Raw genomic sequence first — 26,067 nt, 5'->3', positions numbered from 1 at the left:
TCCGGGGTGGTTCATTTGTCCGAGCTCGATGTGTGACGAACTTGGTCACTATCCTGGTCGCGATCTGGTAACTTGAAGTAGCTTTGGTTTGGGGTAATAGGGTACCCGAGGTCGCTCTGTAGCGAACTGATCACGCTAATCTATCACTCGTGTCAGGTCACGTCCACATGCCAATCTGATTGTGTCGAGTTGTCACTTATGTCGAGTCATGTCCACGTGTCTCCCAATTACGAGGTCCGGCCAAATCACCCTTCATCACTACCCTTTACCCAAACAAGTGGTGACCGACCACTCATGATTCTCTTCAATTAACAAGTAAGGAAACTTTTACAAACCTTGTATAGGTTTTGATATTTTTCCCTATCTTTTCTTACCTTTTCCTTTAAACCGAACATAGTTTTAAAGGATCTGGATCTGTAGAGGAAGGAAAAATTTACCTTTTTATTGTGGTATGCCTTTATGGATGAACTTTGATCCTCCTACATCAATGGTAAGTGTTCCATTGTTTGGATGGCTAAGAATTTTCTATGCCAAATTTTAGACCTCAAAGCTTACAGGATTGGTGAAACCACTATCAATGTAACTGAAGCATGGACTGTTTGAAAAGCCCATAATGTGATGTTAAATTTCTCCAACAAGAATATCACTATTGAGTGTGATTCCAAACTTGTTATTGACTGTCTGAATAAGTTGTGGATTCCCCATAGAGAATGAAGTCGATCATCAAGGGTTGTTGATCATTGTTCGAGAGACAGGAAGGCAGAGTATCGTAACACCTACTGACAACATTGTGGTGGATTGGTTAGTGAATTTTATTCGCTCTAATGATGCATCTAGTTCTTTCATTCAAGACCCTTAAGTGTGATTAATTGTTTCGATTTTCTGGGGAAGTGCTACCCCTGTTCTGTGTAGTCCCTCTAGAGAGAGAGATTAATTAATTATTCCTTTTTTAGAACACAGAACTTTATTGCTAAAGATATAGCACTGTAATGGAACTGGAAGGCGAAGGCTAGGGAGGAATAAAGAATGGAGCAATGAGGACCATATCCATGTGGTTGCATGTCTCCTCAGCTTGCGCACCTTTCATTTAATTTTTTATTTTTGGAGTGGTTCTTCATTCATGGTACAGGTACAGCAGTGTGATCGTGTGGTATTTATTGGTTATACCAAAGAACAAAGGGGGCCGGGGGTTAATGTTGTACACACAGACAGACTGCATGAGCATCACAAAAGGAAAAGGATACTCTGCTGGCTGCTTTAATATAGCAAAGGCGGCCCCCCAAGGCCAGGGTGATAAGGATAAGGTTTTATGCTTTTATTGCCTGATCCTGATGTAACCGGCCGATCGGCCCGGTGACCTGGCCGGGGGAGGGGGTCAAATAAATGAAGTGGACTGTACTCTCTTGATCGATGTTAGGTTAGGTGGTTACTTGATCAACCTGCTGGATGGGGGCTGCGTTAATGGGATATGTCTATGATGCAGTCTGTCTGAACTGGAGTAGGATTAATTAATAGTTGTTCAAACTTGAAAGCTCTGTATTTATGTATATGTGCAAGGGGGGGGGGGGGGGGGTTAAAACCTCTGCAGTCTGCACACAATTAAAGTCAAAGAATGGGAATCCATGCATCCTGCTTTGCTGTATAAATTAAACATAAATGTACTGTTTGTAGTGGAGATATTATGGCTGTGCCATCCGATATGATGCTATGTGAGCACTAGTTTTGCTTGCAAGAGATCGGCCGGGGCTAAGTGTATATATAGCCGGATTAATATGAGACTGAGACAGGTTTAATTCAAGTTGGGCCAAAACCAATAGGAAATAGTTGTCCTCATGGGCACAGCAATTATTGTTAAAGAGACCTTCATAACTGTTCTATTTCTTTTTTGATACATGAAAGAAAATTAGACCCGACGAGCAAAAGCTTCTCCAAGTGGAGATGGGTCATTGATGACCTTCATTGGCTAGCTATAGCCAAATTGCCGCTCGATCGGTTACTTTCTTTATGCTTGTGAGGATAGCATATTGAACCGTTGAACTCTCTCTTGATTCTGATCATGCACTCCTCATTGTGATGTGACACCTTCAATATCGTTGTAACCTTGGAGTCTCCCTCCATCCGAACCCCATTGTTACATTGGAGTCTCATTTCATCTACCATGATCGACTTTCTCTTAATTGAGCCGAATAGTATTTTTGGAACCTCCATTGAATTTAGTAAAAGGTATATTTGATTTGGCCCAACAAGAATCCAAATTTGATAAGAATTCATCAGATTTTTAAGAATACGATTTGAATTCAATTCGAACAGAATTATAATAAAAAAGTATGATAATATATTATATTATATTATTTATTAATATATTATAAAATATAATATATAATATTTCTTAATGTAATAGATCTGATCCGATTTGTTAGGACCAAAGGAGGTATCTAAATCCACCTCTTATCAGATCAAATTTGAATTCCTACTCAATCCTCGATATCTTTTTTTAAGCATCAAAATTAATTTTAATAACAGATAACACAGGAGGGTTCCACTTGACCTATAATATTATATCCCTGTTCTCTAGTTCTCTACTGTTAACAATCCTTGGGCTTCTATGTATTCTCTACCACTTTCTAGGGCTCCAATATTTCACTTTCCTACACCTCAGTCCTGAATATGCTTCATTTTCCTCTAGTGAAATGATTGGATGAATAGCTTCTAGGAACTCTTCTATGTTTTCAGTAGTATCTTTTTTATATCTTTCTTTAAAAGTTTCAACAAACTCCTTAATAAGGTTTAGGCTTGTGTATTCTTATCTCCAGCTTGGAACCAATTTATCCTGAATCTCTCTGGGCCCAATATATTTCTTCCCTCTCTAAAATCTTATTTAATCTCCCTTGAAGAGCTTTTTCTCTTCTTTTTTTTTTCCCAACATGGGGGTTGATTTAATAATTTTCTCCCTCTGTATTTCTTGTAATTGACTTATGGTCCTCCTTTTTAATTCATAGATATTCCCAATAAATTGCATCCTGTTCCATATTGTTAAGCTTTTAGATAAAACTTTGGCTCTTATCACAAATTGCTAAACCTTTAATCAATTGACTCATCAATTATTATTATTATTATTATTTTTTTCATGGACCTCCGTGTATATATACTTTATGCCTTTCGCCTCTATTGAGATTACACTCATTTAACACGTGTTTGAGAACTATTGAAAGTTACATATTTTTTTTTTATCATATACGCGTTAAAATCTCTTAAAAGGTACCATGGATTGGAAGTTTGGTTATGAATATCTTCCAATCATTTCTAGACCCTGACTTGTTTGATTTTTATTTGGAGGCGTAAATATAAAGGCTATAAAACTAAAAATATTATATTTTTCAAGTTGTCATGAACTCATCTTTCATTCGATACTAAAATATGTAGGTCTCTCTTACATCCTTCTTCCACCACAAGGGACAATCCACCTGAATATCCTATGGGATAGATCCACCAAAAAACTATCATCAAAGTTTAGACATCTAAGGGCCCATTTGGTTCGCAGTTGGAATTGGAATTGGAATGGGAATCAAAATCTTCCGAAATGGTCCATTCCAATAGTCTGTTTGGTTCAGACCGGAATGAGAATGGGAATTAAAATCAACAGGAATGGAATTTTATTCCCAAAGAGAGGATGCCATTCCAGCAGGAATGAAAATGGGATTCCGATCGATTCTGCCCAACCAAACAGTTGGAATTAGAAGTCTATTACGATTCTCAGACAAAAAAAAAAGGACATCAGTGCTATGCATTTAATTGTACCAACAAATTAATATGCTGTCTAGTAGGTTTCCTGGTCCACGTACATTCCATGCAATGCACCATGAGGGACATTTGAAGACCAAGAGGTGCTGTTCTATTTCAGTTTTATTGGTGAAAAAAAAATTGTCATCCTTTCAAAAAAGGGAAAAGAAACCCGTAGCCACTTTCATTGTCAATTGTTTAGTCTATTTAATGGATAAAAATTAAGTTAAAGAATACTCTTTTCTAAGCATAGACAGACAATTAATGGGGTTAGCCACGTACATGAATGAGAGAGAGACCGAAGCATTTATTTAGTTCATTTTACTAATGATAATACATGAGATGAGACTGTCATTTTTTACTTCAATTTATCTTCAGTGTTCAAATTCCACCATAGGGATGCGAAAGTCAGGATGCACAGTGCAGCTAGAATTGCAGGTGCCAGGAATGCAGAATCACAGAATACAGAAGTCATAGGTGAATACAAGTTGCAGAGATTCATACTGATAATCCTAGGAGAAACACCAGGTTTGCAATTATAACCTAGAAACAAAATACAGAGATATTTGAGAACCAAATAAAGTAAGGAAGAAAACAAACCACAATGCAAAGGCAGCCAGATTACAACCTTGGACATGCTCAGATTACATAAACACTTTTCCCTTCTCTTCACCCTGGTCTAATAACATTAAGATCACCTATCCAACCAAAATACTGTGTTTTCTTTCTAAGTTTGTTTTGAATCAATGAGAGCATGTTTTACTTGTTGAAATTCAACACCATACCATCCTTTCTGATCATCAACCAACCATTAATCCCGTAGTGATGGCCAACAAAATTTGAAAGGAATATTACTCTTGCTCCCCCAAACTGTAACAAAGCTACAAAGCATGCTTTAAATTCTTTTAGTTACATTTTTCTGTTAATTAGGCTCGCTCAGTCTGAGAAGAGTTTAAATAAAAATATGTACAGTGCAAATACACGGTTTATAAAAATGGTATGCAAGGTTTTGCATTGTACATATTTATATTAATGTGTACTCTTCCTAAGCTTAGTACATACAAAAGAATACAAAATATAAGGTTTTGCACTCTACATATTTGTATTTATACTCCTTCCGAACTGAGCCCGTGACAAAGTAAATAGAACATCATGCATTTTGAGGTACAGTATTTGCACTTTTGGCCCCAATCTTACCTCATTTAATTTTGACTGCCCGACCATTCAAGTAATATGGTCCCACATACAAATCAGGTTCACGTACGCCAGAATGCACTATTTGGTTCAACCATATACTAAGAGAGTATTATATCCTTGGTTGCACAATGAAGATTTCTGCAATTATGAAATATTTCCTATGAGATACAATGCCAATGAGGTTTAAATTTCATAGCTCTGCCATTGTAGACCAGATTTGACATAATTTTACAACATCATAATCATCATCTACCCCTTATCTCTATAAGATTTAGCATCAATGGCAGAAAATTCTTTTCCTCCTTTCCTTAAGTGGGTGTTCTTTGGTTCTTTTTCTTCTCCCTCCTTTGATGGAGGAAAGATACAGTCTGGAGATTGATTTTATTGAGATAGGTAACATGGAAACTCAAGTATTTTTCAATTCTAGTTGAATGAAATATAATCTTATTGATGAGATTTATTCTACATTTTTTTGGGACCTCCATCATATGATAGCATTTCTCTGTACTCTTTTAAGGAAGAAAGGATAATCAGAGCTTTTCTTTGCAGAGTTCTTTGTCAAAATTAGTCATCCTGTGATCCTCCTCACCATATCGTTTCCAAATTGGTGCTTGTTCTTTTGTCCTGATATTGTCAGGAGGAGTCCATTTTCTAATTTCTTTCTTTCAGTTGTTTGATCAAATATGAGTTAAAAGCAATATATTTTCATGGTTCTTAGGCTCATTTTCTGTGTATCTCCCATGTAAATATGAACCATACCATTATAATATTATGGTATTTAATCATGCCCAGCTATAGGAAATGGTCCATACCACTTCCAATACTCTGCTCCAACATCTTACGAAGATATCTTGATCCTCATTGAAATAAACTCAAATTGTATTTTCCATTTCTGTTAACATCAACAAAGAAAATTTAGTTAATAAAATAATAAAAAAAGGAGCTAGATATCCCTTCGCTACATATTGTAACTGACTACTACTCTATGTTGTCATTCTAATGCCAACCAGAGAAAAAGAAGAAATAAATTTAAAATGTGTTCTTATATCCAATAGGAACACAAAAGGAACAAGAAAAAAAAGAAAAGAAAAAAGCAATGCATCCCAACGGAAAAAGATATCAATCTGATGTTGGAAGGAAAAATTGAATGAATTATTGATCACATAATTCACATCTGTTATTGATTCTTCCCAAAAAAATTAAAAATAAATAAATAAAGAAATTCGGAGACAAAATTTAGTCATTTATTATAATTATTATTATTATTATTTTTTTTTTGAAGACAAATATATGATCAGTCGACATTTTATAAGCAAGAAAGAAAATGTAACCCGCTAGGATGATTAAAAAAGAAAATTGGAATTAGCCCCGCTTCAATATTCCTGCAATCCCTTCCTAGCCTCGAGAGCTGAAGGGGAGATTGAATTCCCTATATCGGGAGGTGTAAACACTGTATCTGGGTATCTATAAAACGGCCGAGATGAGTAGAAGAGTTCCGCTGAGTTTGGTGTAAAGAGAGGAATATCGGATATATAAGGATTAGGCGGTTCGCAGACTGGAGAAATGGAAGATGAGCTGACCTGAACATCTCCGCCACCTCCGCCACAGTTCCCATCGGTAACAAGCGATGATGACTCGGTGTCGTCGCCTGCTCTTGTGTTAAAATTATTCCTTTCAGAAGAAGAAACTTGCCCAGATTCCTGAGGTTGAGGTTGCACCGGCTGATCATCAGAACGTGAAAGCCCCGTCAGCTTTTGCACTAGAGCCATGAAATCGCGAGCTTGGGTGTGAATAATCTTGGGAGAGTGGGTATAGATGATAACTGGGGGCTGTCGCTGTTGTTGATGCTGTTGTTTTACGGAGGCTGTAGCGGCTACAGCACTGAGCGAGGACGGTGAAGTAGAAGAAGATGAATGTGCCGAGGAAGATGGTTTTTGAATAAAATGGGAATCCTTGTTGATCTTCAATGGAGATGGTCGTGGCCCATTGATCTCCTTCCTCGCCTGTTGATCATCATGAAATTGGGAAGGGCTCATGATTTAATTAATTCTCGTAAGAAAAATTCAATAACAGCTGGGGATGATTATTATTCTTCAGAAAGAAGAAGAAGAAGAAGAAGAAGAAGAAGAAGAAAGAAGAGTGATAAGGAGTTGGTGAGAGAAAGAGAGAGAGATATATAAAGAAGAAAATGACAGAGGATTGTGGATTCGGTTTCGTAAGGCAGGAAGAGATGTGAGTTGCGGGAGGAGGGAGGAGGGATTGATCTTCATCAGTTGATGGAGGAAGCGCCAGCGATTCTGACCATTGACATAAAGGGGCTGTGGTGTTGAAATTCTAGTGTTTAACGGAAAAGCTGTTGTGAGACGCTACCCATCTGTTTCTTTGGGCGCATTCGTCGGCTGGACAGCGCCGGCGCAGCTGACGGGATCACGAAGGTGTGTGTGAGTTTTGTTTTTGAGTCTATTTTCTTCTCCTCCTTCTATTTTCGTGCTTCCTTTTTTCTTTTTTTCTCCTATTATTTATTTAACAAATATTGCCTTGGTTTTTTTTTATTGATTGCAACTTACCCATTTCGTTTCTTTTTTCTTTTGCTCAGCTAGTGATCATTTCTCCTTGCTTTTGGGCTTCATCTTCAATTCGTATAAAAAGAATATCAGTGTTAATCGTTTACGTATCTTTTATCTTTAGACCAGATTACTGCTTCTTTACTTTCTTCGTTTCTAATTAGTAGACCAAAAGAAAAGATTGAAAAAGAAAACAAGACGAGTGAAAAAAGAAAAATAAAAATAAAAAATTCAAACTCCTAGACCACGACGCCACTTCTCACACAGATGAATCAAAATAGAAAATCCAAATTGAGAATTTAAAGGATTTTTTTAGTTAAGTTTATCTTTAGCAAGGCAGGCACCCACCATAAATAAACTTGCATGCTTTTTGTTAGTTACGTTCGCTGCTAAAACCGTATTAAACCAGAGATAATTGATGGAATTTTTAGACTTTTTGTTTGAAGTTTTAACCATGAAAATCATTTATAGTGCGAGTGAAATTGCGAAATTGGAGCGCTGATAAACCTTTTGATTTTTTGTTTAACAGACTGTTTTACGCTTATCAATCACTCGATATAAAGGGAAAGAAGGGAGCTACGTCATTACTTTACTAATTACTGGTAATCAGTGAAGGATTTCTCGGTACAGATTTGGGCCTACCTGCCAACTCCTGTACACGTCACTTTATCACTAGTTGTTCTTGTATTTTCTTTTGGAGATGCATTTTGTACACCGTGGGATTTGCATTGGAATTCATGCATTTCCCTCTTTGGCGGATGATTACATGTAATTAATTCTCCTCCACTTTTCTTGTGCTTAATTACCCCTCACTTCCATGGCAAAATTTAATTTTGGGGAGATGTTGATCTCGTGCGCGACTGGATGCCAATACTTCCGTACCATGTCTAGAATTTTTGCTCTCAATGACGGAAGGAGCTCAGATTTACTGTGCACAAATTGCTGTTCCTTTACTGTGTGCTACTGCATAACGTGTGCACAGCAGATCCAGATTCAGACTTTAATAGAAGTGATTTACATGTGTTATTACTAATTTTTAATGCGCATATTACCCTTGATTAATGGTCTGTCTTAATAGCTAATTTCTCCCTTTTTTTTTTTTTCACAGACCATAATGATTAAATTTAAGTGAATGGATATGCTTATTTTTGGAATTTTGGTTTAAGTAAATTTAAGTGAGGCTAAACAATAGAAATACATAAGAATATAAAATTGTTTTATATTAAATTTTTAATAACCAATTTGATCGAACTCAATCCAAGTTGGTTAGTTTTCTAGTATTTATGAATGACTTTGGTTCAACAATTTTTCAACCCAATCAAGTCAGGTCAGTTTCAGTCTGGCTATTTGTAAATCAATCAAAACTGGACCGACCCAACCATAAATATATAAATATTTTATATTTTAAAGATAATATTTTAATAAGGGAAAGTGGGAAAATTCCTATGACTTAGTTTGGAAATAGTACAAATGCAAATATGTGCGGTGCGAATACATACAAAATAATAAAAAATATTAAGGTTTTGCACTCTACATATTTGCATTTGTATTATTTCCAAACTAAGCCTATATTTCTTAGTCTAAAATATTTTATATCATAAATTTAAATTTTTAATTTACTTTTAGTAATACCATAATAATTTATTAAATTTAAATTTAATTTTTAAGTTTAAATATTTTGAACAAACAAATCAAACTAAAAATAGACCCAAACCGATATCACCCAAGTTGGTGTGTTTTCACTAATGGTCAATCGGTTTCGGGTGACAAACTCCCAACCTGACCAGGTCAATTTAATTAGCAAAACAACCTACAACGAACTGAAGAGATCCTTGAACACTCCTAATTTCAACTAAACTCTCAATCTAATCTCTAATAAATAACAATAGTTTAATCTCCAATAATTATTGAAAATTTATAGCAAAAATACACAATTATTGAAAAGAAATTTATAATGGAAATACAATAGATATCTAATAAAAATACAATAATAAATACTGAAAATATATTAAATTAGCTAATAAATAGTGTAATCTCAAATAATAGTTTAATCTCTAATTAATATTAATCAATAAATTATAAAAAATACATAATTACTAAAAATAGTTATTTAATCTCCAATAATTACTGACATTTTTCTATTAAATAAGAAACAAAAATAGATTTATAAATAATTATTGAAAACATATTTATAAAAAAATAGAATAAGTAATTACTAAAATTACAATAAATATTAATTTTAGTATATATAAATATATAATGAATATACACTATTATTGAAAAACTATTACTAATAAGTATTATTTTTTTGAAAGTTATTTTCTATAATTATTAATTGTATTAGTGAAATTAGTTATTTGCAATATTATTTAGTTATTTAAATAATATTATTATTTAAAGTTTTAAGATATTAATTGTTTATTGAATTTAATAATCCATAAAATTATAATTAGTACTATTATTACATAATCTATTATTAATTATTTAGTTATTTTTAATGTTTTGTTCTTTAAGATATTTAGTTGTTGAAATATTTAAATATTATTTTATTTTTTAATATTTATTGTTTGAATAAAATTTAAATTGAATAATTCTTAAAATTATAGTTTATATTGCTACCACATAATTTCATGATGAATTTTGTAAAAATATAGAATTATTAATAATATGAATATTATTAAATCTATTATAATTAATTTTGTGTTTTGAATAAACATTTTAAAGTTAGTATATAATTTCGTTATAATATTTAAATAGTTCTAAAAATTTTTAATTGAATTTGTCTTTAGACAGATGTAGATAAAAAGTGGTGGAGAGGACAAATAGAAATTAGAGATAATTTAGGAGAGAATCTCTTTACTAAATTAGAGATAATTTAAGAGATAAATAGGAGTGAGAGATAATTTAGGAAATAAATAGGAATTAGAGACAATTTAGGAGAAAGTGGTGGCACTTGGCTAAACATTAGAAAAGTGAATCCCTCTTTCACTATGGTTGTTAGAAATAGTTAAGCCTATGTTATTTCCTTATTGGTTTAATGGGTAATTAAGTGGAATTAAAAAAAAAAAACAGAAAATTAGGAAGGGGGTTTGGTGTAAGGAGAGGTATGGTGACATGAACCATCTTGCTATAAATATATATATATATATATATATATATATATATATATATATATATATATATATACATATGTATGTATGTATGTATGTATGTATAGATAGATAGATAGATAGATAGATAGAGAAAGATAAACAGATAGATGCCAGTCATTTCTAATGGTGAATGTCTGACAAGGAAGTTATCAAGGGTAAGGTGGCCTTTGATAAACCGGAAATCTGAAATCCGAAAACAAGAGCCATTTTTAACAATATGACATTTGAAAAAGCAAAAATCTCTTTTATGTCTAACAAATTCTTTGTAAGTCATTTAGGGGGTGCTCTCTTTTTGGATTTTGAGAGGGGGAAAAGTTGGTCAATGGGATTTTGATTCCCATTGACTAAGAAACCCATGTTCTTTTTTTGGATTTTTCTTGGTATCACTTACCCCCATCTCCCTAACTGGGTAAATAACTTTCTCACTTGAGGTGAAAGGTGCCAACACTTGAATGGGACAAAAATGCCCCTTTTAATATTGGATTTTTATGGATAAAATGGTCATTGCCTTATTTACTTGGGAAATAAAAGAACATGGGTAAATGCATTTACCTGTATAAGTATTTCTTGGGAAACATTTACCTGATTAAGTGCATTTACCCAAGTAAGTAACTTACCGAAAAGCAAACAGGGCCTTAAAAACATTCCAAGAATGAATCACCTCTTACCAAACCATGCCTTCTATTACTTTTCAGATGTCAATGCAAATGAGATCTAATCTTTGAAAAGCAAATTTTCAAGATTTCAAATAGCAATCAAATTCCACCTATGTTTAATAGAAAATTAGAAAAGTAATCTGGTGAACCTATTCTTTGACACCACTGTATCCAACCATATATATAATATGGCTCTTCCAAGCCCAAATGTAGAAATAGAAGATACTTTGGCTTGGACTCTAACACCACATCGAAATTATACAACTTCTGGGTACAAACTCCTACTAGCAGAAAAACCCTTACATTCTTCTATTCATCTTTTCGGTGATGGTATCTCATGGCATTATTTCTGGAGTTTAAAATTCATTCCACCTAAATTGCATATTTTCATTTGGAGAATAATGCATGATGCTATTCCTGTTAAAAGAAGATTGCAAGTGGTGCTTAAACACATAAATACTTTCTGCCCTCTATGTGATGAAGATGATGAATCCCTTGAACATTTATTTCTCAAATGCCCATTAGCAAAGCAAGTTTGGTTTGGTACGAACATTGCTATCCGTTTTGATGTAACCACTGACATGAGTATTGCTAATTGGCTCACAAACTAGATAAAGCTTTTCAAATCAAAGCTCATCATTGATATTGATTTACTGAAAATCATATCTTTTCGATGGCATATTTGGATTGCAAGAAATGCTTTAGTATTCAATAACAGTCCATGGAATCCTCATACGATTATCCAGTGCGCCACTGGTTTTGCTCATCAGAACTTATTGGTCACTTCTAATCATCATGGTAGCATTATGGATTTTGTAAAGAACAGATTGATTCAGCCAGTGCACTGGACAAAGCCACCCAATGGCCATTTAAAAATTAACTTTGATGGAGCCAATTCCTCTCACAAGTTAGGTGTGAGATTTGTAGTAAGGGACCATACGGGATCTCTCATCTTTGTGCTATCTATTCCTCTCAATTCTTTGCTTCCAATTGTTTCTGAAACCACAACTCTATTGGAAAGTATCAAATTTGTCATTTTCATGGGATTCTCTCACACCATCTTTGAAGGTGATAATGAAATAGTTATTAAATTATTGTTGGAGGAAAACTCTCATCCTCCTTGGAGTATTTTTACTCTAATATCTAGTTGCAGGAATCTCCTCAATCACCTTGATAGTTCCTCAGTTATTTTTACTCCAATATCTGGTAACCAAGTGGCTCACCACTTCACTAAATTTGCTCTTACTTGTCAACTTCCTCAAACCTGGTCCTTTGCTCCTGAGTTTATCTCTTCTTTGTTGAACATGGATGTAACTAAGATTTGAAAGTTGAATGAAGGTGCCTAAGGACTCTCAGAAAAAAAAAAAAAAGAAAAGAAACCATTTCTCTTTCATAATGGGCATAGCCTCCAAATTTTATAGAAACCATTGTCTTCAAATTCAATTGCCGCCCAAAGTGAATGCAAAACAAACTTGAAACACAGATAACTTTGACATTGAGAATGGCCATTTTGAATTTTATCTTGTCGTTCTGTCTGATTGACCGAACCGAATCAATTATTACAATTTCATGATTAATTGGGACAGTTCCAGTTCTTATTTGTTCTGATCCAATTATTTTATTAAATATAAATAAGGATTTTCTAGATTTTATGATGTGTATTATATTATTTTATATTTGAAATAATAAATTTGATAGATAATATTAGTTAAAAACACTTAATTTATTAACATATAAATAATTTACAATTGAACTGTCATTTTTATTAAAACCATACTATCAAAATTCAAATATTAAATTATTATTTAAATAAATATAGCTATCAGTATAATTGGGTCTATATGGGTTCTGGTTCATATTTTATCCCGATAAATAACAAGACCCGACCCGTTGACAAGCCTCCCAGTGCCAAGAACCCGCATCAATTTTGTCAAAAACGCAATCTAATACTAAAATTGTCAAAGTCCAACAGCCCAATTCAGCATCGATTTTTGTCAAACTGTAACTTGCGTTGAACCTTCCGGTGAAAAAAATAAAAAGGTTTGCTGAATGCTGATAAAGTTAAGACTCAATCCAACCATCTTTTTATTAGTTTTCTTTGGGTAACAATGGCATAAGTAGTTCACAGCATAAATCCAAATCCAGTTGCATTTTGGATTGGTCGGATATTCTCCAAACCCACACCCGTAACTTGTTTGACGATGTCTCTTGTTACTCGCAAAACTAGTTTTACCATGGATTCTTCAAAGGCCCATTCACATGCTTAAAAAAAGACCAAGCCCAGGCCCAATATATATATATATATATATATCCTCCACTTTCATCAAATCTGAGTTCCATTTTGACTTGTGCTGGTGTTCTGGTTTGGCATGGGCCTCCAGTTTTTCTCCCCTCCAGGCTCCGAGCTTAAGCTTTGTTTGTTTATAATTTATGTAGAACAAAACGCCGTTTTCATGTTTCAAAATCAAAAACCATCTAAGGTTAAGCTATTAGCTATCCTCAAAAGTCAAAACCAATTATTTCCAGGTTTTAGCTTCTGGCATGTTTCCTTGTGTGACTTTTCTGCTGGAAAGGTAAACTGGTTGCAACTCGCAAGGACGGCCAACTGACCGGAAACTGTTGTTAGCCGGTGCCAGTCCCCTGTCCTTTAACATCATCTAAAGCCATTCAAATTCCATGACCACTGCTCTGGTACAGCGATCTATAACATACTTTGGAATTTGGATGGTTTGGACGCTACTTGACAGAACAGAGATTAAATGTTTCGGGTGTCAACGATATTCGAAAAGCTGATGATTCAACAGAGTCGAATCAACTTTGGATAATTCAAATAGAGGTATTGGTCAAATTTGGATATAAAGCTTATACGGTTTAGTTCATTGGGTTGAATTTGGATATAGTCTGATTCAATCCGACAGATATCCAAACCGTATACAACATTAATATACGTACACATATGAGATTAAACTCTTTATTTCTCTTTAATAAAATTAGTTTATTAGGGTCTGTTGGATTTATAGTCAGAATCGGAATTGAAATCCTTCGGAATGATATATTTCTATAGTCTATTTTTAGACAGGAATGGAAATGGGAAATGGGAAATGGGAATTGGAATCAACAAGAATGAGATTTCATTCTCAAAAGAGGGGCAGGAAATGGCCATTCCCTCAAAGAGGGGAATGCCATTCCAGTAAGATTGGAAATAGGATTTCAATTCTCGAAATAACCCATTCCAATTCCGATTCCAGACCCCTATTCCTTAGAACCAAACAGGGCATTATATATGAAGTGCATAAAGGCAAAACAATTCAATTACATCTGATTCAGATTCCGATATTTGAATTAATCAATCAAATTCAAATATTTGAATGTGGTTGACCTTTTCAAAGATCCATCAAATATTGAATTGAATTCCAATTAAGGGAAAAATTCACACCCCTTTTACCCTTGAGAGAGCCCCAAATTCGTTTTTGGAGATTCAGGATTGTACAATTAATAGTAATAATAGTAGCAGGGAAAAATCGTGGGTTTCGGTCTTTTGGAAAAGCAGCCCTTGTCCGGATGCTACGAAGATCAATTTGGATGACTTGTGTTCTGATGGTGTTTGCTCTTTGGCTTGTGTGGCTAAGAGATCACCTTGGCCAAATCCTTGATTTGAAGGAAGTACAGTATTGAGACGTCCATTATCAACGTGGCTGAAGCAAGCATACGGATTACATGGGAAGCCAACAATCTTGTTTTAAACTTGGGATACAAGCATACGACTCTAAACATGTGATTTGACTACCTAAATAAACTCATGGAGCTCCCGTGGAGATTGAAGATAATCGTTGACAACTAAGCTGCGGATTGGTTAGCTAATCCTGCCCACTGTAGATTTATTAATCTGTGTAACCTCCCTGATCCTTTTGATGAAGGCAGATTGATTAGCTGACGCTTGCTGTGGAATATGATTAATAAATTCATGGGCCCTATGTATTTAATACTGGCGTAGAACCTTATCATTGGTTTCACAGTCCTTACTCTGATTTTTGAACATGGGCTATTCCCTGCCTTGTGTAGCCCCCATCTCATTTTTTTTTCTAATTGAAAGATCAATTTCCTAATCAGATTTGAATTTGAATATGACCTGATTTTTCTTTCTTAGTCTCGAGGACTGACTAGCCTACTATATCCAGAGTAACTGAAAACACTTTATATGACTTTGAGCAGTCATTTTGTTGAGAGTTGAGACTGGTTCACTCCACATGGGTTCAACCAATCACAAAGCCGCATCCAGGTTTTTGAATTAGGGCTGCAAGTTGGACTGGATTGGCCCAAACCTAGCCCAAAAAACTAGGATTTGGTTAGATTAGGCTGAGCCCTTGACTAACCCAACTCAGCTCGAAGCTGGTTTAACTTCATATTTGTATGTATAAATATTATACACGTAAGTATTTATGCATATAAGTAGTTATTTACATGCAGATTTACTATTCATTCATTATATAAGGCTGTGTTTGGTTTGAAGGAAATGGTAGGGAAACGTTTACAAACCTTGTATAGGTTTTTCTACCTTTTCCTTCCTTTCTCTATCTTTTCCTTCAAACCAAACATAGCATAAATAGAAACTATGCATTTTCATAAATGTATATTCATGTACTTTTTGTTGCAAGTATTTATCTATTTACATATCTATACATATGTCCATGCATATATTATATGTCAAAAATTTTAAGTTAAGGAAATTTAGTTTCTAAAACTTGATAACTATGTTCTTTTACGCATAATAATATTAACATTGAATTAACATGAACCATTAGAAACTAGAAAATAAGTATATTTGATAAAAATGAAATAGAAAATCTGGGCCAGCCGGAGAACAATACGAGCCCAAACCCAACCCATAGTTTTAGGATTGGGCAGGGTTAAGGTCGGGGGTTCAACAACTCGGGTTGGGTTAGGGTTGACTTCATCCCAATCTAACCCAGCCTGAATTGCACCCCTATTTGAAGTGATGACTGGACCATTTAAATCCACCCAGTGACCTGGTTCACAGTTTTACTGTTTAGTTATAATGTCCGAAAAGCCTGAACCCCCCCTCACACCCTAAGCAAGGCCCACCAATACACACACACTGACACACGAAAACCCTCTCCAACCAACCCAGGGTTCAATTCCAAGTATAAAAGCATGTCCATTGATCATATTGTAAGCAACCAACCCATCAAACCATGGAGAAAAGCCCATTTCCCCTAGCTTGTATTTTGAGTTTCTCATTGGTATTGATCGTCCTTCTTGCTTGTGGCTCTAATAATGGAGCAATAGCTCAACCTCTCTGCCTCCACCAGATTGCACTGGCAAATCGAGCCTGCAGCATTTTCCCTGTTCAGCAGCCAGCAAAGTTATCAGGAAACAAAATCCACCACCACCATGGACATCACCAGAGGAACGGGCCCTCCCAGTACTCGCTGTGTTGTCACACTCTGACTTCAATGGACGCTTCCTGTATATGCGGGATGCTTAGTCGCTTACCCATCTTCATCACCAACACAAATCACACAATCATACTCAAACCAGATAATGACTGTGAAGTTTCATATGGTTGCCATGGAAATTAGGATGACCAGCTCTTGACTGTCAATGGACTGATATTCCCATGTATACCTAGTTAATTATCCTACTTAAGTTTGTAGTTGTTGTTTTTCTAGGCTTAATTTTATGTCTTGTGGGGGGGGGGGGAGGGGGGCTGATTTGAACTCTTAATTTTATGTCTTGACGGGTGTAATGGATGATGACAGTGTATGAACACAAGATCAGAATGCTACCACATGTTACATTTACAGAGAGCCAAAATATCTACATCAACTCACCAACTTGGGTAATATACAAATTGGGCTTGTCTGGTGGTGGGACCTTAAGCCTGGGCTCTTCTATACGATGGGCTTGGGCTGCAGCTGAAGCCCTTGCCACATCTTCAGCAATGGTGCACAAGAAAAGATATGCCATGGCTTGGTTCATTTATTTATAAGATTGGGTTCAGGATTGTGCCTAACAAATTGGCTCCTGCCTAGTTTTGGTTGAAACCGACACTCCAAGAATAGAATGAAGACGAGACTAGAGATGGCTAAAAGAAAACAAAGTCAATGCAATTAGGTTACTATGCCCCTATTTGATTTCACTTTTAAGAAGCTCTTCTTTTAAGAGCTGGGACCACATATTAAGTGGTTATTAAGTGCTTTTATATGTTTCGTAAAACAAGTAGAAAAGAAGTACTTCTTAAAAAAGTGACTTGAAGTTGATTTTTTTTCAGCACTTCTTGGAGAAGTACTTTGCTGATAGAATGATACGAATCAGTCCATGGTATTTTCTTTTAATACCCAAAATACCCTCACGTGAGGGTTTTACCTCCATCTCCTCTCATTTGAACATAGCGAAATAGGTAGCAGCGCACCCATTTACAGGTCCACTAGCAATGATCGACAGTGAGGAAAAATGGCTGGCAGACCTGTCATTTTTCCATTTTCTTCCAGTTTGTAAAGTTTTTCTTCTCATTACATCATTTTCTTGGGTTTTCTAAAACTTGAAACACCATTGTTTGTTGTGTTCATAGATCTACGCTTTAGAAGAGTTTAACGACAACAATCTCATTGTCTAGCCACCGACGACAAGGAGGTTAGTTCGCCCAACTCCTCCCCTCCATATTTGGTGTTTATTTTTTGTTTTTTTTTGTATGATTATTTATCTAATTCAAAAATATTTTGGTTTCATATGAGAAATCCAAATTGTTTTTGTTAAAAATCATGTAGAAAAATTGTTGAACTTGTTATTATTATTTATTATTATTATTATTATTATTATTATTATTATTATTATTATTATTTATCAATAATATTTATTATTTGTTATTGCTGTTATTAATTGGGTCCACATGGTGATTCACGTGTGGGTCCACATGGCGATTCACGTGTGGGTCCACGTGGGTTATCAATTGTCATGATGTGGCGTTTTTTCATTGAAATGTATAGTATAAAATGTGAAAAGCATTATATATATATGTATGAGTGAAGTGAGGGCTAAAATTGTTATTTGTGTCAATATAAGCACTTATGGGGAAAGTAGCTTACCAAACATCCTCACCCCCAATAAGTGCTTAAAAATATAATAAATGATTTGACAAGTGGATCACAAACATCCTTAAGTGGTTGTTAAAATAAGTACTTCTAAGAAGTACTTGTGCATTTAACAACCACTTAATCATCAATAGGGCCTATAACCTTCTAATCTACTCAAATGTTTTTTCACGGTCAAAGAAAATACCTTCTGATGCTAGTGGGCTTATGGACTTCTTGTAGTTTTAATAGATCTCCTACTCAGGACCATAACGTAATCTGGACTGCCTGAATGTATTGAATACATGAGAAAGTCGGGACCCTCATAACTTGCACCAAAGATCATTTTCAACCGTGGGCCATCTCGAGTTATGCCTCTCTGCCTTGGAATATTTTGGGGGGTTGGCCCGGCACGGCCCATGGCTTGAGCCTATACGGGCCCATGCTGGGCTGGGTTGGGCTAGTCCGTGGGCTGAGCTTTGAACCAAGTCGGGCTATGGATTGGGTCAAAGTTATTTATTTAAAATTTTGAAAAAAAAACTTAAAATTTTAACTTTATATGAATTTTGATGTATACAATTGTTTATATATACAATAATTAAATAAAATAGTATAATGAAATTGAAAAGAATTATTTATTTTATTATTATATTATATATTATATATTATGTTATTATATAATTATAATTTATATGATATATAATTTATTTTATATTATATATATATAATATAATATATGGGTTGTGTTGTGCTGGTCCGACCCGCTGACCTGAAACCCCAAGCCCAGCACGGCCCATACAATCATGCCGGGCCGCAGTATGGCCCGTGCACCATCGGGCTAGGCCGGCTCAAAAGCGGCCTGGCACGGCCTAATTTACACCTCTAGTGGCAATGGAAGGGGCCAATTTTATGGATTGGGCTTAATGGGCCCTTTTCCTAGAATAGAAATCTAAAATGAGCAATGTACACGTAGAAGCAATGTATTAAGACTTGATTTCTTTTATTATTTTTTTAATTTGAGGTTAAAGGTTCATTTGTTCAACTTCTATAAGTGCCTGTCAATGAATCCTTCATTCAAAGAGGAAGGCATAACAATTTTTCATCGAAAATTAGTAGGTGATAAGCCCTTAACTTTTTTGTTTACATGGATTTCAATTGTAAAATAAAGTATACTATCAGAATTTTATGGTCAATTTCTCTTTTGATTTGAACTATTTTCAGGCCATGGAGGACATTACAAGTATCTTATCTAATAGGCCCAATGCTACAAGTATCTGGGGTTGTGATTGTGCAACTCTAGACTATAGCCTGAAACGAGCAGGCAACTGTCAGTACTGGATTAAAGTTGGCCCTGTTGCCCTGTTGGAACCTGGCCCATTTCCACCAAAATGTGTGAGCTTAGCAAATAGAAATTCAATCCCAAACCCCTCGAAACTTGTAAAATATGGGGATGCATCATGCATGCCTACCTTATCATTCTATTCAAAAGTCCTCCAACTTGAACCCCCCCATAGGGCAGAACCGAATGCTCTGGATTCAGGCATCGAATCAAATCGAGGTTCAATTCTAATTAAGTGGGACTCAGCCCCTTAACCATTCGAACCTAGAAGGGTTCCCAGATGCTCATCATCGTCCCCAAAACAGGTATAAAAAATAGACCCTTCTCCTCCACTTGCTGTGGCACTTCTCTGCAACTGCTCTGAAAACTGTTTCTCCGCCCAAAGTCTGTATACATTTTTTTTAAAGCAATTTAGTGCAACATCACGCCTAGGAACCGCACGCGCACGCGCATGGTAGACAGAGACTCTGACTCTTCTTTGCATTCTACTAGGTCTCTGGTATCTACCTGAAGTCTGTTTGGTATATAAAATGGAAAATGGTCTCGAGACCCTGCTAAGTCTCTTCTCGATGATTTTGTCTTTCAGGCTTTTTTACGAATGCTTCTTGGATCTCCCATGCATCATTTGCCATTTTTCTAATAAATAGACATTCTTGCAAGAGTTTCGCTAGACCCAATAAACCCCACATTCATGCATGATGAACATGCAAGGCCCACAACGCCAACTTTGTCATACATTTTGTCTCGGTTATCTTTGGCTGAATGTGGTTTACCAGTTTGGGCCTAATATTTAGTTCCACTCCAACTTTAATTGAGATTTTATACCTTGGGATTCAGATTCTTTTTTTTATTGACTTACACAATGGGGTAGCCTGCCTGATACCCATGACCAAGAATTAAAATATTAATAAAATATAGGGGTTATTGTAAATAAGGGCAACTTTTGGCTTCTAATATCAATAAAAATAATTATTTTAATATAATCTCTAGAAAACAGGGCAAATATATTGTTTACCTTCTTCCTCCTTGGGACAGTAAATATCCTCCACCTCCTCTCTCTCTAACTATTTATCTCTCTTTTTTTCTCTTTCCTTTCTTCTTCCTCATCTTCATCTTTTCACATCAGAATGGTGAGATCCCTCTCCACTTTGCTATGCTGTGAATGATGAGAGAGAGAGAAAGAGAGAAACTAAAAACTCTTTTTTTTTTATTTCCCAACTACCCAACATTAAGGACAATTTTAGTTAAAACTCAGATGCAGAGATGCAGAGAAGAAGAAGAAGAAGAAGAAGAAGAAGAAGAAGAAGAGGGGAGGAAGAGAGGGAGAGAGATCACCATTCACCATTTGGAGGAGGAAGAAGATGAACAGTATTGTATTGTATTCTAGATACACACACATAGATACATCAATTAAAAAACATGTTAAATATTTAAAACTTCAAAATAATTGGTCGGAACCTCTAATGATTGTAAAGTTAGAAAATAAACAATAAAGTAATAAAAAAAAAGGTGTATCAATTATATCGATACACACGGATCGTACCCAACTTTGGGTATTGAGTGTATCTAAATTTTAGTATCTGCCCATAACCAGATAACCTAACCCTGGTGACAACAGTTGGATTTGATCACAAGTCTCTGCTACAACCAGCAAAACAACTTACCAATTAAGCCACCATATCACTTTGATGACAAGATAAGCTCCAATAGTCCAAGTCACTGGTCTCTCTAGTTGGGATTGGGCCATTAGGTTCTTAGACTATGCTTACAGTAGATAGTGCACGCGTACTCAACGGGAGCAGTGGAGCACTTGTGGAAAAGAATGTTAATTAATTAATTTGGGTTTAATTAACGTAAAAAGTAGCTTTTGAACATAAACAAAGATTTGCAGTATATCTTAATCAGTCAAAGAACGAATTGCAAGGTTCAGAAGTGCATACTTTTAAGAGGATTCTTAAGAGTTAAAATTTGTGCACATGCTCTTCTTACGTACTTTCCAATACAAGCGACAGAAAAAGAAGGCTTTGTTGCTTACTACCTTTGGAAAAAGAGGAAATGACAGAACACCACTTAAACGTGGAGAATGGGAGAATGGTATCCTCCTCTAGGAAGCTAAATAAGTGCTTCCCAGATTCGATCCTTATTCCCAAACTAAGCTTCATTTCATTCTCAGAGTCAATCACTTGAAAATTTAAATACTACCGTTACTAGTTCTGTTGGTCCATTCAGATCAGTCAAATATTAGACCATATTAGAAGAGACCCATGAGATGCATTGACTGGTGTAAAAAAGAAGTTTTTTAATTGAATTGGTTGGGGTGAATTTAAGTACTTCCATATTTAATTTTAGATTTTTAAAAATTCAAAAAAAAAATTCACAAAATGCTAAAAAGGGTTGAGAGGCAATATGAAAAGTCTGATGTAGATAACTATGTTTTAAAATATAGTATAGACATGATCTTGCACTCTATCCTCATAAGCAACCACTCTTTATTTACTTTGCTTTGTCTATATCTAAAAAAAAACAAAAAAAGTAAATAAATGTTTTTATCTAAGAGATAACTCCTTTCCTTATCTAGCAAGTATGAAGTCAGTTGTCCCCACCACGTGGCAAAAGTCAAAAGCTATTAAAAGATTTGGACTTCTAGATGAGGATAGAGCTGACGTGCTAGGGGAAGTGAACACATTGGCGTCCAGCAATATAGCTAATTGACCACTTTGGCAATTTAGAATGTTGATCATTCGAGGTGATTTAGGTGATGTTTGGCATTGATGCCGATTTTTCAGAAATTGGTGCCACATTAAGAATAAGTGATATTTTCCATGTTTGGTTGGTAGATTATGCCGATTTTTGGGAAATCAGCAAAAAATCGATCTGTGAAATTGGCCTGTGCAAGGGATCACCACATTTAGTGATTCCCCGATTTTTAGGCAATTCTGATTTTTGTTGGATTAGGTGGCATCCTACGTGGCAGGGGTGAGAATATGTTCCAACGTTTCAATGAAAAATAATCACTTTCGAAAATCAATACTAAACAATCTCAAAAAGGATTTCCAAAAAATCACTGATATGAAGGAAATGATACCAAATAACAAAAAAAAAAGAATGATTTTTGAAAAGTCAATAATTTCAGTAATCACCAATTTTCAAAAAATCAAGTGTGAGGAATCATCATCCATGCCAAACATCACCTTAAGTTGCAGTGATTTTTCTTGAATAATCAATAGGAGAGGAAGAGTATGTTGGCAATTGCAAACCATCTTGCACTCAAACTGCAATCAAATAGGTTATAGGGATTTCCACATCCCTTATTTTATCTCAGCTACTTCCACAGTCTGAAGCCCATCAAAATGATCACTTGGCCAATTGGGTATGGACTTGAGATCTAAAGATCATTTAAGGCCCAATTGTTAAACAAAGCAAATTAATTAACATAAAAATTCTTACTGAGAGGGCCTGAGTAGGGGCTAATTTCTCTCATTCTCTGAGGCCAAAGGAAAACAATGTTATGGATTTTGGAGAGGTGGAGGCAATGAATGATAAGTCTGCTGAAATAGAAACTCTCATAAAATGGGTTTGAACTTTTGAGAGCATTTACTTCATTGACTAAACTGTCTTGCTTTGTAATATATTAGATGGATTATTTTTATTTTGCAAGATAAGGTCATATACCTCTAATTATACATACATACACACACACATATATATATATATATATATATATGTTGTGGGCCCGGGCATAGGATCTCGTCACGGGGCGGTTTGTGGGGGAAACTCCTTGCCTTCCCTTGCCCTTCCCTTTGCGAGTTGACCCTATGGTGGAGAACGGAGGGGGTGATTTGTTCAAGAGACTACCCGAACTCTCCTCACTCTTTTCTTGACTGGAAAATTGAATGCTTTATTTCAATTCGTGGCTCCTTAAATAGGAGATTACAGAAGGAAATTCCTAATTAAACTCAAACACCATCTTGAACTCAAACTACTAATTACCTACTCCTAATGGTAACACAATTCTTACTTAAGATAGGGATAAGGATAAGATAAGACAAGGGATAAGAGATAAGGAAGGCTGGAGGCGAGTTCTCTTGACGTGTCCAGATAAGGGTGAGCCCACCCCTATGAGCTGTCGTGTGGGCCCCACTCTGCTGCTGCTGCCGGATGCGTGCGTGCGGCTTATGGGTGCCGCTGCTGCGCAGTGCGTGGTGCCGCTGCCGCGCGGTGCGCGCGCGTGGCTCATGGTGTCGCTGTCGTGCGGTGTCAGTCATGTGCGCGGTGCTGCCTCTGCTGTTGTTGTGTGGTGCGGGTGCTCATAACATCACTCCCCTCCTGGACTACAAGCTTGTCCTCAAGCTCGAGGTCTAGATAGGCGTTGTGGAGATCGGTCCAGGGGATCCAGGTGGCCTCTACTGAAGGTAGTCCTTCCCATTCTACTAAAACCTCGAAGGTGCCCTGATTGATGCATGACCGGACAAGAGCTCTAGGATGGAGGATGGGTCTGCCGTCTTTGAGAGGGGGTAGAGGAGGTACTTGCGTTGGGGGAGTCCCTGTAAAAAGCTTTAGTAGGGACACCAGGAAGATGTCATGGATTTTGCTGTGTTCTGGCAGTTCAAGTTGATAGGCAACCTTCCCGATCTGTCGAAGGACCTTGAAGGGCTCGTAAAACCTTGGGGTCAGCTTTTGGGGGCTCCATCGCTTGAGGGAGAGCTGCCGGTAGGGTTGGAGCTTTAGCCAAACGAACTGTCCTGGCTGGAAGGTGACCTCGCAGCGGTGCTGATCGTAGGCTATCTTCATGTGTGCCTGTGCCTGCTGTAAACGTAAGGAGACTTTAGCCAGTAGGGCATCGCGGTCTTGGAGGCCGCGGTCTACTTCTTCCAACCGTGTTGATCCCAATTCGTAGGAGAGAAGACAAGGAGGGTCTCGCCCATACACCACGCGAAAGGGGGTCATGCCAAGGGACGAGTGGTAGGATGTGTTATAGCAGTATTCGGCCCAAGGAAGGCAGTCCACCCAGCATCGTGGTTGGTCTCCTACGAAACAACGAAGGTACATTTCCATGGTGCGATTGACAACCTCCGTTTGCCCGTCCGTCTGTGGATGATAGGCGGAGGAAAAGGCTAGGGTCGTGCCCTGTAATCTGAATAGCTCCTTCTAGAAGGTGCTGGTGAAGACTGCATCTCTGTCACTGACGATGGACTCGGGCAGCCCATGTAGGCGGAAGATGTGTGTGAAAAAGGAGTGGCCCACAGAAACTGCACTGTAGGGGTGGGACATTGGAATGAAATGAGCATATTTGGAGAAGTGGTCCACCACTACGAATAAGATGGATTTCTCACTGACTTTAGGCAAGCCTTCAACGAAGTCCATAGAGATGTCAGCCCAGATCTGCGTTGGGAGTGAAAGAGGCTGTAGGAGTCCTGCTGGGTGTAAGTTCTCCCCCTTTTGTTGCTGACATACGGAGCAGTTCTAGATGAAATCCCTAACCGAGCCTCGCATATCATGCCAATGAAAATCTGCACAGACGCGGTGTAACGTCTTCTGAACCCCTTCATGGGTGGCATTATGGATGCTGGCGAGGATGGCTGGAATCAAGGGACAATCTGTTGGGAGATATACCCTTCCTTTGTACAGCACAAGTCCCTCGTGGATGGTCCAGTTTGGTTTGGTCATGCCACACCGCAATTCTTGCACCAGGTCTCTCCATGTTGGTGATTGGGGCAACACGCTCCTTAGGTCCTCCAGTAGGGTCACGCGGGGCTGGGAGACCGCGCAGAGGTGTGACGTGTCCTCTTCACGCCTGGACAGCGCATCAGCGGCCCAGTTAGAGGCTCCCACCTTGTGGTCTATGCGGAAGTCAAACCCTAGAAGTTTGCTTGCCCAGTGCTGTTGGGGTGGAGTAGTAAGTCGCTGCTCTAGAAGGTACTTGAGGCTGTAGTGATCTGTCTTGACAACGAAGGGCCTGCCCCACAAATACGGTCTCCAGGGCTGGACGGCCTTGGCCAGTCCGATCAATTCACGCTCGTAGGCCGGTAGCTTGAGGTGCCGATCTGTTAGTTTGCGGCTGAAGAAGGCTATGGGGTGCTCTTGCTGTTGCAGCACTGCGCTGATGCCTATGCCAGACGCATCACTCTCCACCGCAAATTCTTGGTCAAAGTTTGGTAGTTGCAACACGGGGGTAGTGGAGAGTGTGTCCCTTAGGTTTGTGAAGGCGGTGTTAGCTGTTTCATCCCATTGAAATGCATTCTTCTTCATCATCTTGGTTAATGGGGCCGCCAGGAGTCCATAGTCCCT

The 26,067-nt window shown here is 36.9% G+C and overlaps 2 protein-coding genes across 2 annotated transcripts; both read right to left on the bottom strand.

Annotated features, from left to right (window-relative positions):
* Positions 1-3,975: 3,975 nt before the first annotated feature.
* LOC104602159 (protein MKS1-like) lies at positions 3,976-7,239 on the bottom strand. Its single transcript, XM_010265755.3, has 2 exons — positions 6,558-7,239; positions 3,976-4,323 (listed from the first exon to the last, which is right to left on the bottom strand). The coding sequence occupies exons 1-2, from the start codon at positions 7,011-7,013 to the stop codon at positions 4,279-4,281; spliced, it is 501 nt and encodes a 166-aa protein (XP_010264057.2). The 5' UTR covers positions 7,014-7,239; the 3' UTR covers positions 3,976-4,278.
* A 16,797-nt stretch (positions 7,240-24,036) lies between these two features.
* On the bottom strand, positions 24,037-24,726 carry LOC148801033 (uncharacterized). The gene has a single exon (XM_088900304.1). The coding sequence runs from the start codon at positions 24,724-24,726 to the stop codon at positions 24,037-24,039; it is 690 nt and encodes a 229-aa protein (XP_088756430.1).
* Positions 24,727-26,067: the final 1,341 nt, after the last annotated feature.

Source organism: Nelumbo nucifera, chromosome 3 (genome assembly GCF_055504915.1).
Source record: "Nelumbo nucifera cultivar China Antique chromosome 3, China Antique-T2T, whole genome shotgun sequence".
Taxonomy (NCBI): domain Eukaryota; kingdom Viridiplantae; phylum Streptophyta; class Magnoliopsida; order Proteales; family Nelumbonaceae; genus Nelumbo; species Nelumbo nucifera.
This window is presented reverse-complemented; position numbering and strand designations above follow the sequence as displayed.